The 18504-nt window shown below is 39.1% G+C and overlaps 1 protein-coding gene across 3 annotated transcripts in view; it reads left to right on the forward strand.

The window, feature by feature from the left end:
* The window catches only part of Trim37 (tripartite motif containing 37), a 122295-nt gene that overhangs the window by 9860 nt on the left and 93931 nt on the right, over nucleotides 1–18504 (forward strand). For 2 of the 3 annotated variants that reach the window (XM_021212186.2, XM_021212187.2), the window contains exons 3-8: nucleotides 372–412; nucleotides 3154–3270; nucleotides 5622–5709; nucleotides 7837–7959; nucleotides 10821–10944; nucleotides 13491–13558. In XM_021212186.2, coding sequence (XP_021067845.1) covers nucleotides 372–412; nucleotides 3154–3270; nucleotides 5622–5709; nucleotides 7837–7959; nucleotides 10821–10944; nucleotides 13491–13558 — 561 coding nt within the window. The remainder of the gene's footprint in view (nucleotides 1–371; nucleotides 413–3153; nucleotides 3271–5621; nucleotides 5710–7836; nucleotides 7960–10820; nucleotides 10945–13490; nucleotides 13559–18504) is intronic. The other variant, XM_029546109.1, reaches the window with a different exon arrangement.

Below are 18504 nucleotides of genomic sequence, written 5' to 3' on the forward strand. Positions count from 1 at the left end.
GAGGCCAGCCTGGTCTACAGAGTGAGTTCCAGGACAGCCAGGGCTACACAGAGAAACCATGTCTCGAAAACGAAAAAAAAAAAAAAAAAAAAAAAGACTACATCTTATGAGATCAAGCTAGCCCTAGAATCGCTTCCTTCCCTATGGGAGAGCAGCATCTCAACTATTTTGGGAAAAGTTCTGTCCCTTTGAAAGTTTGTTCTTGTCATGATAATGATGAGAGAGAAATAGTAGATTGCCTGTTATTTCTGTATTTCTAAAATAAATTTAGGCACTAGAGAGTTAAAACGCCTTGAATGCAGTTTATAATGATTAGATATGTAAAATAATGGTATTTTTATAATCAAAATTTAATTATTTTGCCTCCTTAGCGCTGGCTGACAGAGCAAAGAGCTCAGTGTCCTCACTGTCGGTAAGTGTTCTGCTGTTTGTATATATGGAGCCTGGGAAGACTCTGTGGATGCCCTGCGATGTGTGAAACCCACCCCTCCAACCCTGCAGCTTCCTATATTTCTCTTCCTTAGGGGTAAAGTTGAATAGAAAATGATGAGTAGCTCTAGAAAATGAAGTGCAGAACCTGTATACCTGACTAAATTTTATGTTGAATTTATATTGTGTGATTGTGTTGTGCCCTTGTTTTTCTCACTTAATTTTGTATAACTTCTTAACTTTTAAATTTGAAACAAAAATGTAATTGAGCTTGGTAACTTACACTTGTGATCTCAGAACTCAGGAGGCTGAGGCAGGAGGTTTGCTTTGTGAGGCCAGCCTGAGTTGTAATATGAGACCTAATTTCAACTGGGGAAAAAAAATCACTCTCGTAAGAAATGATAGGCATGCTATTCTTGTATGCAAGTGGTGATGTATATTCTTAAATGCAGTTTTTTAAAACTTCACAGATATGGTACCTATTCCTTATGATTATCTTGCTTGTTGTTTGTTTACTCTTTGATAGGTTTTTCTGTAGCCCACGCTGGCCTCCACCTATAAAGTCACACTCCTGACATCCACACCCCCACCCCACCTATACTTTCTGAGGGATAGGATTTATAGACATGTGGCCCACTCCTGGCTTTAGTTTTTTTTTTTTAAAGATTTATTTATTTTATGTATATGAGTACACACTGTAGCTGTACAAATAGTTGTGAGCCTTTATCTAGTTGTTAGGTATTGAATTTAGGACCTTTGCTCCCTCCGGTTAACCTTGCTCGCTCCGGCCAATCCCGTTCGCTCAGTCCTTTTTGCTCCGACCCAAAGATGTATTATTATAAGTAAGTACATTGTAGCTGTCTTGAGACACCAGAGAGGGCATCATATCTCATTAGGAGTGGTTGTAAGCCACCGTGTGGTTGCTGAGATTTGAACTCAGGACCTTTGGAAGAGTAGTCTGTGCTCTTACCTGCTGAGCCATCTCACCAGCCCCTTCCCTGGCTTTATAACTTGCTTTTTTTCCTCTCCTAAAATCCGTTGATGTATTTCACAGATGGTATACCAAGACTTTTATGCATGCAAGACTTGAAACAAGTGTTCGAAAACCTTCTTTATAAGGATCCCTGGACTTATGTGTTACAGGAGATTTGATTACACTGTGACCCCTGAGATTAAGTTATTTACTGAAAATCTTGTTTCTAGTTATAGTGTGACTCACCCTTAGCATACTCCTTTAATCCCTCTGGCTGGAATACAGACAGGCCCTTAGTATACCTTTATGTCAGGCCTTTAATGTCAATCAATGAAGGTAAAATTAGTTTGTAGAAGGAAGCACCTATGTTTGAAAGTGATGTCTAATTCAGTAGCAGACAAAGTGATGAGTCAGAGAAAGATTTGACAGAATAGGATCTGCCCAACTCTCACAAGAAGAGAGGGAAGGGAAGCTACTTACCAAAGCAGTGCAGAGAGAAAAGCAAAGGAGGCAGTTTTACCAGGAGAGTTTTACAGAGACGGGGTGAAGAGACACAGGTAAAGACAGAATGAGCAGAGAATGAGAAGGAACCAGACGATTAGAACACATTGTCAAAGTTAGTATGAGGCCAAGCAGAGCAATTCAGGAGATGCCAAGAGAGAGAAGCCAGATTGAAGAACAGGTGAACAAGCCAGTCAGAGCTCAGAAAGAACTAGGAAGGGTGAGCTTATTCAGCAGTTACCTCAGAGGCTGAAATTGTTGTAGGCCGAGATGAGATTGTATGGAGGCTAGAAACTTCAGGACTAGGTCTAGGTTAGCTGACTGAGGCAGCAAGCCTCTGAGGACAATCGCAATAGGAGAATAAAAGTTCTATTTTACACTGTGTTCCTATTGAGAGGTGTTTAGCTTGCTTCTGTTTCTGGTTACTTTAGTCTATCTACAGTGGCACCTTCTGCTGCTTTTCTTTTTCACGTTACTTTATGAGAAGAGCAGCACTGTAAATGAGAATTCGCAGTTGTGTTGGTGGTCCTCTTCTACATCCAGTCTACTGTGGCCTATGAAGTGTGGGTGGTGTGACTAGTGATATTTAGTTTTTTGTTTATTGAGAGAGTTTTGTTATGTGGCCCAGGTGGCCTCATTGTCTGGCCTCTGATTTCTGAGTGCTGGGTTATAGGAATGTGTTGCTTGTTTGTTTGTTTTTGTTTTTGTTTTGTGGTTTTTTTTTTTTTTTTTGTAAATGAGGTAGCTGCATTTGGTTAGGGATTGTAACTGATTGTTGTTGTTTTGGTGGTCTATGGCTTGAACCTAGGAATTAACTCACACTAATGGCATGTATATGCTCCTTCTGAACTGTGTTCCAAGCCCATGGTATCATTTTGTATAGGCAAATTTAGGATAAGAAATTAAAAATTTACAATTTGAGTTATTGTTGCTGTTTAGTTGGTACATTTTTCATGTGTGTGATGTATGAATGTGGTAAAAATAAGTTCCATTGCCTTTTTACTTTTTTAACACAGACCCTTACTGTGTAGACCAGGCTAGCCTGGAACTCATTATTTCAGCAAAACCGTCCTTGAAAGCTTCAATTCTGTAACTTTTTAGTGATAAGATTACAGATATGCTTTTTCATATCTGGCTTTTACTGTTTTTTATAATAATATTGTGCTCTAATTTTAGAAATACTTAGTATAGAAAAATCTTGGACATCTGAGTTAGAATCTATCCATGTATGGATTGTTTCTTCTTTTCAGTGCTCCACTCCAGCTACGGGAACTGGTGAATTGTCGTTGGGCGGAAGAAGTGACACAGCAGCTTGACACTCTCCAGCTGTGTAGTCTCACCAAACATGAGGAAAATGAGAAAGACAAGTACGTGCTTAGGGTTTTGTTTACTAGCTAATAGAATATGCCATGTGCTGTTTTAATGACACTTTATCTATACATATATTTAAATAATTGGTTTGTATGTGTAATTGCTAAGGTATATCTATATATGTATGGGGTACTGGGGATTTATCCTTGGCCCATATGCAAAGTAAGTGCCACTGACTTTAACTCCAAGACCTAGTGACACACGTTGCTTGGGGGGGGGGGGGGCGCGTTTTTTTGTTTGTTTGTTTTTTGGTTTTTTCGAGACAGGGTTTTTCTGTATAGCCCCGGCTGTCTTGGAACTCACTCTGTAGACCAGGATGACTTCAAACTCAGAAATCCACCTGCCTCTGCCTCCCAAGTGCTGGGATTAAAAGCATGCGCCACCACTACCTGGTGACACAACATGGCTATTTCTCTTTTATCTGTAAATGAGAAAGTTAATGTTAATCTTTCATTTGTTCCTTAATATTTAACTTAATGTTTAACATTTCATGACCACTCATCTACCCCACCCACAGAATTGTAGAAAGTGCTATGCTAGATTTATTTACAAAAGTAAATAAATAGATTATTTCTATTTAACTGATTAACAGGAACACAGCAATAACACAATGTTTTGGTCTTGTTAGAATTTACAGTGGAAGCAGATTTTATGTAAAAAAAAAGAATGAGTTGTTTTATATTGCATGTTTACAGATATTGGTCATAGAGGGTTATTAGGAGTAGATTAGAAGTGGAAATTTAGGAGAGATTCCAGGAATGTTGAATGTTTAAAACTACAGTCATAACTGATTTTTCCATATAGTATGTTAAACCAATAAGTTGAAACTTCAGGGGTCATTGGAAATAAAGCTTAGACCCATTCATTTATTGATCTATAGAAATGGGACCATGGACTAAAGAAATGGCTCATTGGTTAGGAGTGCATCCTGCTCTTGAAGTGGAAGCAAGCTGGATTCCTATCACCCATGCCTTGTGGCTCATAGCCCCTGTAACTCCAGCTCTAGGAGAATTCAAATCCAGTGCCCCTGGCCTCCATGGGCATACCCTCAGGCAGACACATGTACACAAAATTTAAAGCAATAAAACATAATAAACCTTTTTTAAAAAGGAAAAGGAAACAGGACCACAGAAATGGGAGGAGCTAAATTTTACTTGTTTGTTTGGTTTTCTTGATACAGGCTTTTGCTGTGTATCTCAGATTGACCTTCAAGTCACTTTGTAGTTTAGCCATCCTTATGCCTAACTCTCCTAAATATAGAGATTACAGGTTTATATCACTGCTTAGTTGATGCCTGGCTTGCTAGTTCATAATTAAATGATACTGGGTGTTACACTACTATTCTGGCTAAACTGGATTCTTAAGGCTGTTATTTTTTGCCATTGTGGTGATCATACCAAAAAGAATAACTTAAATATAATAACACATTTTATTATGACCACTTGAATTATTTTCACTGTAAGATAATGAACTGTCACTATTTGGAAAGGTCTTTTCTATTGGGCTTTTAAATTTTTTATTAGTGCCTCTCATAAGAGGAATAAATGTCCTATAGTTTCATCTTTTTTTCTCTTTTTAAATTAAAAAATTTGAGCCTCAGCTTCCCAGGTTTATTACAGATATATGCCACCATATTCTGCTTTTGGGTTATTTTATATATCATGTAAAGTAAGGGTCTGTATTAGTGTGGTGGGTAACTGGATGGTTTAAATAGTGTAAAAGTTTTGTTTTTTTTCTTTAGTTTTAGAGGCAGGAAATCCAAGAGCAAGGTGTTTGATGAAGGGTTAGTTTCTAGTGAAGCCTCTGTCCTTGACTTGTAAATGGCTGACGCCTTGCATTGTTACTTTAGAGGTTAAGGCCTCAGCATAAGAATTTTGGGAGAGACAGTTAAGTCTGTAGAAGAATTGAGCTTCATTGTTTTATATATGGACATTTGTATTAAGAGAAAGTTTTAAATTGCATTGTATTGACATTGTGCAGTTGAGATTTCTTGATTGTTATTGGTCAGTTATACTTGTACGTATACATATGCTGTGTAAAAGATTAACATGACTTTCTTTTTCTTAAGCAGTAATGGGATAGTATTTATCATATACAGTGATAAAAGGAAGTGTTGTGTGTTTTATTTAGAAAGAAATCTACAATTTGGTTGTTTAAAATTTAGATTAATGAAAAAAGTACTTTAAAGGTTTTGTGCTTATATCATTTTTGAGCCTAATTTTTAGAAGCCACTCAATACATTTTTCTTTTTTTATGATGCTATAACCATTTCAAATTAAGTGATCTGTTTGCTTTAGCTTAGAAATTTGTTAAAAGTAACTGTCTTTTTCTTTTTCCTAATGAATAGATGTGAAAATCACCATGAAAAACTTAGTGTATTTTGCTGGACTTGTAAGAAGTGTATTTGCCATCAGTGTGCACTTTGGGGAGGAATGGTGAGCAGAACAACTGTTCTCTTTGGTTTACATACTAGCAGGCATTGATAAAAAGAAATGAGTTAGATGGAATAAAGTCTCAATTTTTCTCTGGAGAATAAATATGAGCCTCTTTGGGCAGGAGTGTAGATGCAGGATAGGTACTGCTTTCATTGCTTAATGTCTGTAAAATATATCCTTACATTTAACTTTTATTTTTCTCTTTCCTTTTGGTCTCCTTCCTTTTTTTTTTTTTTTTTTTTTTTTTTTTTTTTTTTTTTTTTTTTTTTTTTTTTTTTGGTGGTGGCAGTGATTGAACCCAGGGCCTTCTGCTTGCTAGGGCAATATTATACCAGTAAGTTACGTCCCAGCCCAAGATCAGTGTCTGCTTTGAGTATTGGTCAGTTGATCTTTATAGTTTAGATCCTTCTGAAGTAATGTTGAGTGTAAGTATCTATATAATCTAATATTCTCATTTCTTAGTTTCTCTTTCCAATCTTGTTCAAAGGCTCTTCCATCCCTGGATTGCTGCTTCCTCCCGCTTCAGCCTCCATTCAGGGTTGGGACTGTAAGCATGCACTTCCATGCTTGGATGGGGTCTCACTATGTAGGCCAGGCTGGACCTAAACCTCAGTCCTCCTGCTCGGCCTCAGCCTTTCTAGTGCTGGGGTTAGAGGTCTATAGTGTATCTGGCTGAAAGCAGACTTTTGGGGCTGGAGCGATGGCGCAGTTGTTAATAGCCTAACTGCTCTTTCAGAGGTCCTGAGTTCAATTCCCAGCAACCACATGGTGGCTCACAACCATCTGTAATGGGATCTGATCCCCTCTTCTGGTGTGTCTAAAGGCAGCAACTGTGTACTCATATAAAATAAGTCTAAAAACAAAACTAAACTAAAAAACCAGACTTTTAAGCCAGTTTACCTTTTTCAAGTCTGAAGCATTCATAGCAGCTTTCCTAGAGGCCGCTTTTTTCTTAGTAGCTGTGTTCTATTTATTAGTATTTGGTTAAATCATTTATATTATGTACAACACTGTAAGTAGGTTGAAATGAAACACACTAAGAGCCTTTGGTTTTGGCAGTGCTGGAGATCAGATTCAGGGCCTCCTATCTGCTATAAAAAGTGTTTGTTCTATCAGTGGGCTCTAACCCTAGGTGAAAGCAACCCACTCTTAGTGGGGATAATGAAAGCGTGTCCACATTAGCACTGCCTAAGTCTCATGTTGGCTATGAGACATGATCATTTGGTGGCTTTGGGGACTGTGTTTTACAGAAAGAATGGGAGGCTGGGCTGGTTGAATAGAGCTCAGTTCAGACAGCTTTGTCTGAGTTTGAATTCTAATGTGCTGACTAGAAAAATAAATGATCACATTTTGATTCCTAAGCAAGTTTCATAAGAGGCTCAAGAGATAGTGACTTTTTTCATTCTCAAAGTCACCATTTATCCATATCATGTGGCTAAAGAGTTGGCTCAGCAGTTTAGAGCTCTTACAGCTCCTGAAGAGGGCCTGGGTTTAATTCCTAGCCTCACTTGGTGGCTTATAACTATCCATAACTCCATCTATATAGCTATCTATACATCTGTGTATCTCTAGTCGAGGGTATCCAGCATCCGATCTCTGTGGGGCACTAGGCACACCTGTGGTATCATAAATACATTCATGTAAAACTTCATGCATATAACATAAAATAATCTAAAACAACAATAAAAAGTACACATTTTTTTTCTCTCGGAGACCAGAATGGGGTGTTTTTGCTAAACAAGATAACCCCCAATCAATATTCCCACCCCAGCAGAGTTTCTCTGTATAGCCCTGGCTGTTCTAGAACTCTTATGTAGACCAGACTGGCCTTGAACTCAGAGATCCACCTGTCTCTGCCTCCAGAGTACTGGGATTAAAAGCATGTTTCCCCATGCCCAGTTCCAATATTTTCTTAATGTCTAATATTTAGACTCTTAAGGTATTGCTACATTGTCAGGGTAAGTTTTGCAAACACTGGCCTGTTTTTAAGGAGATAAAGGCGATACAAAAAGATGAAATTCATTTGAAAATATTTACCAGTTTATCATTGTCCATAAAGTGTTAAAGAGGAATGTAAATGTTGGAATGTATGAACCCTCCTTACAGTACTCATGTTGATTTCTGTAGCATGGTGGACACACGTTTAAACCTTTGGCAGAAATTTATGAACAGCATGTCACTAAAGTGAATGAAGAGGTAGCCAAACTTCGTCGACGTCTTATGGAGCTGATCAGCTTAGTTCAAGAAGTGGTAAGATTTTCATATAAGATTTATCCTTTTTGATTCTGTGATATATGTGCTTACAGAAATTAGTTGGTGAAATCAAGATTATCAAAGTTTAAAGATTTGATGGAATGATAAACCTCAAGTCTTAACATCAAAAAGTAGAGAAATTTACACCCAGAGCTCTTGGCATATAGAGATCAGTTGAGTATGTGTGTGTGTGTGTGTGTGTGTGTACTTATGCTGTGGGGCATATATGGAGGTCAGAGAACAAACTTTGTGGATTCTGGGGAGTGAACTGAGGTTGCCAGGATTGAACAGTAACTGCCCCAAGACACTGAGCCATTTCCCTAGCATGAGAATTGTCAGTAGTGTATTAGAAAAGCCTACTCTTGTTACAGAATTAATTGACATCTGTGCAAAGGCCCAAGGTCAATCACAGGTGTCATTCCTCAGGAGCCATCCACCTTGTATTTTGAGACAGGGTCTCTCACTGTTAATTGGAGGTCAACAATTAGTCTAGGCTGATGGGCCAGCAAGCCCTAGAGATGCTGTTTCTGCCTCCACAGCACTGATTTTTATGTGGATGTTGGGATCAAGCTTAGGCCCCTGTGTTCGTGCACATATAAGTGTTTTACTAGCTGAGCCCCAGTGACTTTTGCAATCATCCTTTTTTTCTTTTTCTTTTTGTAAGATTTCCAGCTTTGGTGAGGGCGTCTGCTATCATTGAGTGGTAAAAACGCTTTTTTTCTTTTAGGGATTTTTAGTTTTGTGTTGTTTCTCTATATAGTCTTGGCTGTCTTCGGTTCATTTTATAGATCAGGCTTGCCTCAAACTCACAAAGATCCACCTGCCTCTGTCTTCTTGAGTGCTGGAATTAAAGGCATGTGCTCTATTTTTTGTCTTATATGTATGTCTGTATTCCCTTCATGTATGTATGTGCATTATGTACATGCCTGGTGCCCTTGGAGTTCAGGAGTAGGCTTTAGATTCCCTGGAACCCGAGTTACAGATAGTTGTGGGTACTGGAAACCAAATCTTGGTCCTTTGCAAGAGCAATAAGTGCTCTTAACTGCTGAGCCAACTTTCTAGCTCTTGAATGAACTATTTTTTATGTGTAAATTATAGTCTCCACAGAGTAGAAAGAGTAATTACTTAGTACTATGAAGATGGAATATGTAAGGTTGGGGAGAGGGCTTAGCAGTTAAGAGTGCTTGATGCTCTTTCAAGGGCTGGAGTTCAGTTCATAACTGCCTGTAACTCTAGCTCCAGGGGACCCTCTTTTGGCTACACAGGCACTCTCAAACATGGAGCATCTACCCACATAGACAGAAACTCATAGATAAATAAAATTTGAAAAACTATTATCTGGGTCAGTTTTAATAAGCTATTTGTTATTAATAATTTTTTGGATAAATGATGTTATAAGAAGTACTAAATATACTTTTGGAATATATTCTGTTTAAAGTTGTCAGAATAAGTTTTTTTTTTGTGTGTCTCATTAATAACCTACCAGCAAGTGTTCTCTTTTAACCCTTTGGGACTCAAGAACAAAATCATCATTTGTGACCTTCTTCCCATAGTAAATAGCATTACTGAATCGCATGTTTTCTACCAAGTCCTTTTGAAAAGCATGCTAGCTGAATTGAATTTATCTGACCTTGTCTGGCCATTATTAATTTCTCTTGGCAGCACTAGGAGGCTATTTTATGTTGAGAGATCAACTTATATATAATAATAGTATGTATAGACACAACTGCATTTTATTTTCTTTGCTACACTGATTTGAAGTCTAGTACATATATTTTGCAATCTTGGAAAAACCATATCTTTTTGTATATAGTTCTGAAAACAATCTTTATAAGCTAGAGAAAAGAAATGGATTCAGAAATGGTTTGTTGGGTATGGTGGCATAGACTTGTGATCCCAGCATTGGCGAGGTGGAGGCGAAAGGATCAGTTGAGGGCTTTCAGCTACATGGCAAGTTCTAGGCTAGCCTGGGATGTACGAGACTCTGGAAAAACCCAAACAAAACAAAATTCCTTTTGTTTTAGGGTATTTTTTGGATGTAAACTGGCCATTTTGTTTTTAAATGTGTGTATATGTGTACATGAGCATGCAGTCCTGTACCATGACACTCTTGTGGAGATCAGAGGACAACTTACTAGTATTAACTCTCCACCGTCTAGTTCATGGGGATTAATCTCTGGTTGTCAGGCTTGGTGGGAAGTACCCTTTCCTACCAAACCATCTCTTAGGGCCTTTTGTCTTTATAGTAGTTTCTTTTGGGGTGGGGGACGTTTCCAGACAGGGTTTCTCTGTGTAGCCCTGGCTGTCCTGGAACTCACTCTGTAGACCAGGCTGGCCTAGAACTCAGAAATCCACCTGCCTCTGCCTCCCAAGTGCTGGGATTAAAGGCATGCACTTTATTGTATTGTGTGTTTTTGTACATGTATGTGTGCGAGAACACGCATGTGGAAGTCTGAGGACAACTTGCAAGAGTTGGTTCCCTCTTACTGTGTGGAACTTTGAGTTTGAACTTGGGTCATCGGGGTTTGTGGTAGACACCTTTTCCTACTGAGCTCTCTCTTTGGTAGTTAGAGGACAACTGAAGGGACTGGTTCTTTTTCTACTGTATAGGTTCCAGGAATTGGGGTCAGGGTGTCAGGCTTTTTGGCAAACATCTTTCACCTTACTGACCCAAATTTACGGGATTTTTAAAAGCAATGTTACCTATATAGTACAGACTATTAAAAATATTGGTTATGAATTTTAAAGAGGCAGTTAACTGAATCTAAGAGTAATCACAACAGTGATTGCATTATCATGTTCTTGCTTCTGTTGTAAAGGACTCCAGTTAAAATTAGTCCTTTGCATCTATCTTCTAGGAAAGAAATGTAGAAGCTGTAAGAAATGCAAAGGACGAGCGTGTTCGTGAAATTAGGAATGCGGTAGAGATGATGATTGCACGACTAGATACACAGCTGAAGAACAAGCTCATAACTCTCATGGGTGAGTGCACTTGCATTCTGTTGGAGACCATGGTACCCTGACCTTGTTTGTGGTCCAGTCTTTAAGGAGTAAACTAATGAATTGATGGTAGGTAGGAATATTAGGATTTTAGGCAACTCTATGTTCTATAATCTGACCACAAGTCTGGTTTCTGTTGGTTTTTTTTTTTTTTTCATTCCACAACTAAGAAAAGTTCTCACTACTGATGCCTTCACTCAGAGGCAGAGGCAGGTGGATTTCTGTGAGTTTGAGGCCAGCCTGGTCTAGAGTGAGTTCCTAGATGACCAGGGCTACACAAACCAAATCAAACCAACCAACCAAACAAAAGACACCTGTTGGTGTTAGCTGATCAGCCAGTAGAGGTATCTACTCCTGAGCCTGATGAGCTCAGGTCAGTTTGCAGGGCACACATGAAGGAATAAAAACTTCCACAATTGCCCTTTAACTGCCCTGCACATGCTATGGCATGAGTCCCTACCTCCCACAATAAAAGAAATTTAAAATTTATCCTTTGAGGTTTCTCTTTTTCTTTTCTTTTTTTGAAACAGGGTCTCAGTGTGTAGGCCTGACTGTTCTGGAATTCACTGTATAGATCAGGCTGGCCACAAATTCAGATAGAGACCTACTTGCCTTTGTCTGAGTACTAGAATTAAAAGCACCACCATGCTTGGGTGGTTAAAGAAAAATTAAAGTACATAAACCAATTAAAGTATTTTTCACTGTTACTATGAGTTTGAATAGTAACCAAATGCATTTTTGCATGTAGCCTTGTTTTTTGTTTATAAGTTTGCCTAATTTAATTAACTAAAAATCAAGTGTGCCAGTAGTATAGATTTATAATTTTTTTTTTAAAGATTTATTTATTTATTATATGTAAGTACACTGTAGCTGTCTTCAGACACTCCAGAAGAGGGCGTCAGATCTTGTTACGGATGGTTGTGAGCCACCATGTGGTTGCTGGGATTTGAACTCCAGACCTTTGGAAGAGCAGTCGGGTGCTCTTACTCACTGAGCCATCTCACCAGCCCAGATTTATAAAATTTAATTGAAGAAATGTTTATGTATTTGTGATAAATGCATGTATGTGTAAATACGCAAACTTGTGTGCATTTTGGGTGTCTTTATCCCTTTTTTATTTTAAAGAAGTTTAGTTATTTTATTTTTAGTTATTTGGTTATGTATAGATATTTGTACCTATGAGTGCAAGTGCCGCAATAATCCAGAAGAGTGCAGCAGCCTCTCCTAGAGCTGGGGTTGGTAGTCGTGAGCTGCTTTGTTGGTGCTGGGAACCAGACTCCAATCTTCTGTAAGAGTAGCCTGTGTGCTTAGCCACTGAGTTTGCTCTCCAGCTTCTGTTTTTGAGGCAGTGTTTATCACAGAGCCTGGAATGCTCTGTTTTGGCTGTCCTGCCTGACCCCTGAGCTCCCAGGACCTGCTTGCCTCTGCTCCCTTCCCCAGCATCTACTGTTGTCCTGGCTAGGTCTTCAGGCTTGTGTGCAGCTCGTACTTTGGCCATTGAGCCAGTTCTGAGACAACGCCCCAAGTTTAGTATTCTTTCCCATTGCAGTAATTGTCTTTGCCTTTGTGGGTTTTTTGAAGTTTTTTGTTTTGTTTTGTTTTGTTTTGAAAAGCTATTGTACTTTGTAGATTTCTTTCTCTAGGTTTGTGGGATGACTTTGCCTTTTGTTCTTAAAAGACAGACTTTTTGTTGTAATTTAACATAAGCATCTTGCCAATTTACTGCATCCTTCTTTTAAGCAAAAGTTAAATTTTGGGAAGAAATTTCAGAATAATTAACTGAATGAAATTGTTATGTCAACCACTTAAAGTGCCGTTCTCATTATAATGTTTATTTTTATTTATTCCTTTTGGGATATTGCATTCATTCATTCCTTCATTCATTTTAGATAGTGGCTCACATAGCTCAGGCTGACCTCAAATTGGTAAAGTAACCAAATACGAATTTGAATTCTTTTTTTGTTGTTTTTTTCTTTTGTTTTTTGAGATAAGAGTTTCTCAAAGTAGTCCTGGATGTTCTAGAACTTGGCCCATTGACCATACTGGCTTCAGAGAAGAGTTCTGCCTGCCTGCCTGCCTATCTCCTTAGTTCTGGGATCAGAGGTGTGCACCAACAGCTGATGACCTTGAATTCTCGACCTTTTGTCTTCACCTGCTGTGTTCAGGGATTACAAGTTTTTTCATATCTGGTTTATGCTCAGCTGAGCATTAACCTAGAGTTTTGTGCATGACAGGCAAGCGTTCTACTAATCTCTAGCCCCAGCCCGTACATTTTTTTTAGATAAATTTTGTAGTCCTAAATTGAATTTTGCCTAAAAATAGGGTTACCTCCAATGTTCTATTTTCTAAGCTACTTTTAGAAAGTATATTCAGCTGTTTAAAGCTCTAGGAAAGTCATTGTGGTAACTAACTGTAATGGAGTTCTGTTCAGTTGCCGTGGTTCTCTTTTTACAGATTGTGTTCACAGAAAGTTATCTCGTTCTTCACCCAGTAGTGAACCTGAATGTTGTTTTGCTCCTTTTAAACAGGTCAGAAGACATCTCTTACTCAAGAAACAGAGCTGCTGGAATCTTTACTTCAGGAGGTAGAACATCAGGTGACAAAATATATTTGTTTATGTGCTCCTTAGTGAGTGTTAAATATTAAACAGTATCTAAGAGTGGTTTCTGGGCAGGGTGATGCCCAGCTGTGAATTGTGTGAGGCTGAGGCAAAAGTAGCATGAGTTCGAGGCCAGCCTAGGACACATAGTACCTATACTTCATCTGAAAACAAATGTATGTATCCTTTTTTCATCTATCTCCCTCCTCCTCCTCCTTCCTGTTTAGTGAGGTAGCATCTCATACTGTGGCTTAGGATGGCCTTAAACTTGTGACGCTCCTTCCTGCCTTTGTTTGTAGAGGGCTTTGGTCACAAGGTGTGGTGGGTGGTCTGAATGAGATGATTCACATTCTTAGGTATGGGAATTAGACCACAGTTGGTGTTGAGGTTCGGGAGGCTTTGGAGTGTGGCCTTGTTGGAGTAAGTATATGACTTGTGGTGGGCTTTGAGATTTAAAATCCTCCTGCTGCCCACCCCTATTTGCTCTTACGACTTCCTATTTGTGGATAGAGATCTCAGCCCTCAGCTGTAGTTGCCCCAACTAACTGTTGAGCCAACTCTCCAGCCCCATTTTAGATGTTGTGGATATACTACTGAACTTATTGGCAAAAAATCTTTCCTCATCAACATTTTGGAGGATGGTTAATAAACATAGTAGAATAAAAAGTATAATATCTCATAAATATCTGGTACATTCACTTGTCTTGAATTACTTTTTTGGGAGTACTTGTGTTTTAAACGTAGGTGTGTGTGTGTGTGTGTGTGAGAGAGAGAGAGAGAGAGAGAGAGAGAGAGAGAGAGAGAATATGAATGAATGAATATGAATTGGGTTTCAGTTCAGGGACAAGAGGCTGAGGTGCATATATAACATACGAAAGTGGGCCTGGCCTCTAGGTTCTCTCATCATCGCTCAGTCCCTACCTGTTACAAGGTATGGCTGGCATATCCCACCCTTTACCCTGAACTTTCCAGCCCAAGGGCTGGCCTTCCTCTCCCTCAGAAGTTCCTCCCTTTTTAATGCGGACATTTTGATCCCTCTCTTTTCTCTCTCTCCCCTCCCCTGACGTTCTCTCTACCTTTGTTCTTGTTCTTCCTCCCTTCTCCTTCTTCTCTGGTCTCCCTCCCCATGTCTGCTTCTCTGGCAGGGTTCCTTGGGACCCATGAACCTGCCTGCCCGAGAGCCGCTGCCCAATATGTAGCTACCTCAGAGTATTCTCTGTCCCTCCCTCCCTCTTTTGTTTTCTTCTTTCTCTCTCTCTCTTTCTCTCTTTTTTTTTTTTTTTTTTGGCATTTCAAGACAGGATTTCTCTGTGTAACAGCCCTGGCTCTCCTGGAGCTTGTTTCGCCCACCAGGCTGGCCTCAAATTCACAGAGACCCACCTGCCTCTGCCTCTACCTCACAACTGCTGGGATTAAAGGAACGAACCACCACTGTCCAGTAAAATTGTCCTCCTTGTTAGCCGTTTTCTTGTTTTGAGTCTCTATTTCCTGGTTTCTGTTATTGCTAAGACCCTTGGGTTATTCAGGTGCTGCTGTTTTATACTTTAATAGCTTGTCAGGATGGCTAGTCAGAATTAACTTCCATTGCATGTCTGAAAATGTTTTTATTTTATTTTGTTTTTTTTCACTCAGTTGGCAGTTGACTTGTAAGGTTTAGTACATGCATATTTATTTAGATGCATATTTATTTAGTACTCATATTTGCTTCTCAGGAAGCTCTTTCTTGTTTGAGACAGCATCTTGAACATAAGTAGCATAAACTGTCCTGGAGCTTTCTGTATAGCCTCCCAGGTCAACAGTCCTGAGACTCTTATCCCGGAATCAGGAGTCATTTTATACCAATTGCAGTATGCTGAGTGAATGTCTAGGGGTTTATGGTGGCAACTGATGTTAGCCATTATACCTGTGTGGAAAGTATGTGATTGATAATGTTTGACAAATGTGTATTGTTTTGAAACCATCACTGTTGTCACAGTGGTGAACATGGACATTTATTTTTGTACATCTTTTTATTTTGTTCACTTACTCTTCTCTGTGTAGCCCCCAATTTGGTTTCTGTCATAAATGGATATTTTCTATAGTTATATAAAAATGTACTCTCATACGCTCATTTTATATTTAACTTCTTTCAGCAAAACTACTTTTGGGTTTCATTCATGGTATTTGAATACATCAACAATTTTTCCTTTTCATTGCAGAGCGATCAGTTTATATAAACGTCACATTTGCTTTTCCATTCAAAGGTTTGTTTGGGGCTGTTATGCTAGAGCTAATAGGAACATTCTTTTTTTTTCTTTCTTTCTTTTTTTTTTTTTTTTGAGACAGGGTTTCTCTGTATAGCCTTGGCTATAGACCAGGCTGGCCTCGAACTCAGAAATCCGCCTGCCTCTGCCTCCCAAGTGCTGGGATTAAAGGCGTGCACCACCATGCCCGGCTGATAGGAACATCCTTATCCAAATCTTTCCATGGATATATGTTTCTCTTCCTGTTAGGTCAAGTGATGAATGTCTGAAAAAAGAATTTTTTTTAAAAAGATTTATTTTATATATGTGAGTACACTGTTGCTGTAGCTGTCTTCAGACACTCCAGAAGAGGGCATTGGATCCCATTACAGATGGTTGTGAGCTACCATGTGGTTGCTGGGAATTGAACTCAGGACCTCTGGAAGAGCAGTCGGTTTCTCCAGCCCTGAAAAAAGAATTTTAAAGATTTATTTATTATTTATTTTATGTATATGAGTACACTGTAGCTGTACAGATGGTTATGAGCCTTCATGTGATTGTTTGGGAATTGAGTTTTTAGGACCTCTGCTCGCTCCAGTTGGCCCCACTCGCTCAGTCCCTGCTCTTTCTGGCCCAAAGATTTATTATACATAAGTACACTGTAGCTGTCTTCAAATGTACCAGAAGAGGGCATCAGATCTCATTACAGGTGGTTGTGAGTCAACATGTGGTTGCTGGGATTTGAACTCAAGACCTTCAGAGAGCTGTCAATGATCTTATCCACTGAGCCATCTCTCTAGCCCAAGAATTTTTAAAATAAAATAAAAATAATTAAATTTTTTTGTTTTGTTTTTAATTATATGTGTGTATATGCATGTGAGTGGGTTCGTGCAGAGGTCTAAATGGTCAGGTCTCTTGAGCTAGAGGTACGGGTGACTGTGGGTGCTGGGAACTGACCTCCTTCCTTTGCAAAGCACTACGTGCTGATGTCTGCTGAACAGTAGTCCCATTACAGCCCTTATTTTTAAGTAACTGCTGATAATCTTCTGAACAAGTTGGCCATTGTATATTGCTCCCAGCATGATCTGAGTTCCTTTGCAGTACTGATAGCACATGGCACAAATCTTTTTAAAATAGCTGTTTTCATGAGAATATTTTCATGGCTGTAATTTTTTGTTTGCCTGTGTCTAATGACATTGAAAATCCTTTCTTATATTTACTTGCCGTCCATGTGTATTGAAGCTCTCTTCCAATCTTTTCCCTCTATTTTTATTGAGTTTTCTTAGTTTTTATCATTCTCTGTTGTTTGTTCTAGTTAGTTTTTGTCAGCTTGTTGGAAGTTAATTATTTGGGAAGACGGATCTCAGTTGAGAAAATGGTTCCATCAGACTGGCTGTAGGCAACTCTGTAGAGAATTTTTTAATGCATGACTGGTGTGAGAGGGTTCAGTTTAGTAGAGACTTGCCACCATGAGGCAGGCGGTCCTGCGTAGTGTAAGAGAGCAGGTTCAGAAAGCCATGAGCAGCTCACCAAGCAGCATTCCCCCTCGGCCTCTGCATCAGCTCCTAGGGCCTGCCTTGGGAGCCTAGCCTCACCTCCATCAGGACCAGAATATGACCTGAGAGCTGTAAACTGAAGTAAACCTTTACCTCTCTTTAGGTTGCTTTTGCTCATGTCTTTTCTAACAGCAGTAGAGACCTAAGACGACATCATTTTAAATGTCTAAGCTCCTGAACTTGCCTTGAATTCAGTGGCTTCCTGTCTCAGCCTCCTGTAGAATCTTTATATATTTTTTAAAAAGTAGATCTTAAATCCTTACGTGGTAAATGCTTTGTAAAGATTTTCTTGTTTTGTTTTGTTTTTCCCTGTTTGTTTCATTTTTTGTTTTTGTTTTTTTCTAGACAGTAGCTGTCTCTGTAGCCCTGGCTGTCCTGGAACTGGCTCTGTAGACCAGGCTGGCCTCCAACTCATGGGGATCTGCCCACCTCTGCCTCTCGAGTGCTGGGATTAAAGGTGTGCACTACCACTGCCTGGCTGTTTGTTTGTTTTGTTTTTTATTTAAGTAGAAAATTATTAAACTTTTGCCAAAGTCTAATTTGTCTGTTCATTTTGTGTCATATTTAAAATAGTCTTTTATGTTTTTTCATAAATATTGTTTTAGGATCTCCATTTAGTTAGGTCTATGATACACACACATACACACACAAATTTAAAAACTTATTTTTACTTTATGTGTATTTGTATTTTGCCTGAGTGTATGTCTGTAATATGTACATGCAATATCCACAGGAACCAGATGAGGGAGTCAGATCCTAGAACTGTAGTTACAGACAGATATTAGCCGCCATCTAGTGCTGGGAAGTTTGAAGCCAGGTCCTCTGGCAGAGCAGCTAGTGTTCTTAGCAGCTAGTCTGTGCTATTTCTGTAGCCCCTTTATTCAGTACATGTGAGGCTGGAGTACAACCTCAAATGTCATATTCAGGAATACCATCCTTCCTTTGAGTCCATGTTTCCTCAGCCTGGAGCTTAGCAACTAGGCTAGACTTGTTGGCCAGTGAGTTCAGAGTCCTCCTCTCTGAGCCTCTTTATCACAAGTTCACCATGCCCAGTATGCTGGGAAAGGCCATTGTCAGTAAGACTGGAAGAAGGAAAAGGATAGACAGTTCTCATGTGTAGGAATGGACAGAGAAAGTAGTTATGTTTGATGTTTTAGTTGGATGA

This window comes from Mus pahari, chromosome 14 (assembly GCF_900095145.1).
Source record: "Mus pahari chromosome 14, PAHARI_EIJ_v1.1, whole genome shotgun sequence".
NCBI classification, from domain to species: domain Eukaryota; kingdom Metazoa; phylum Chordata; class Mammalia; order Rodentia; family Muridae; genus Mus; species Mus pahari.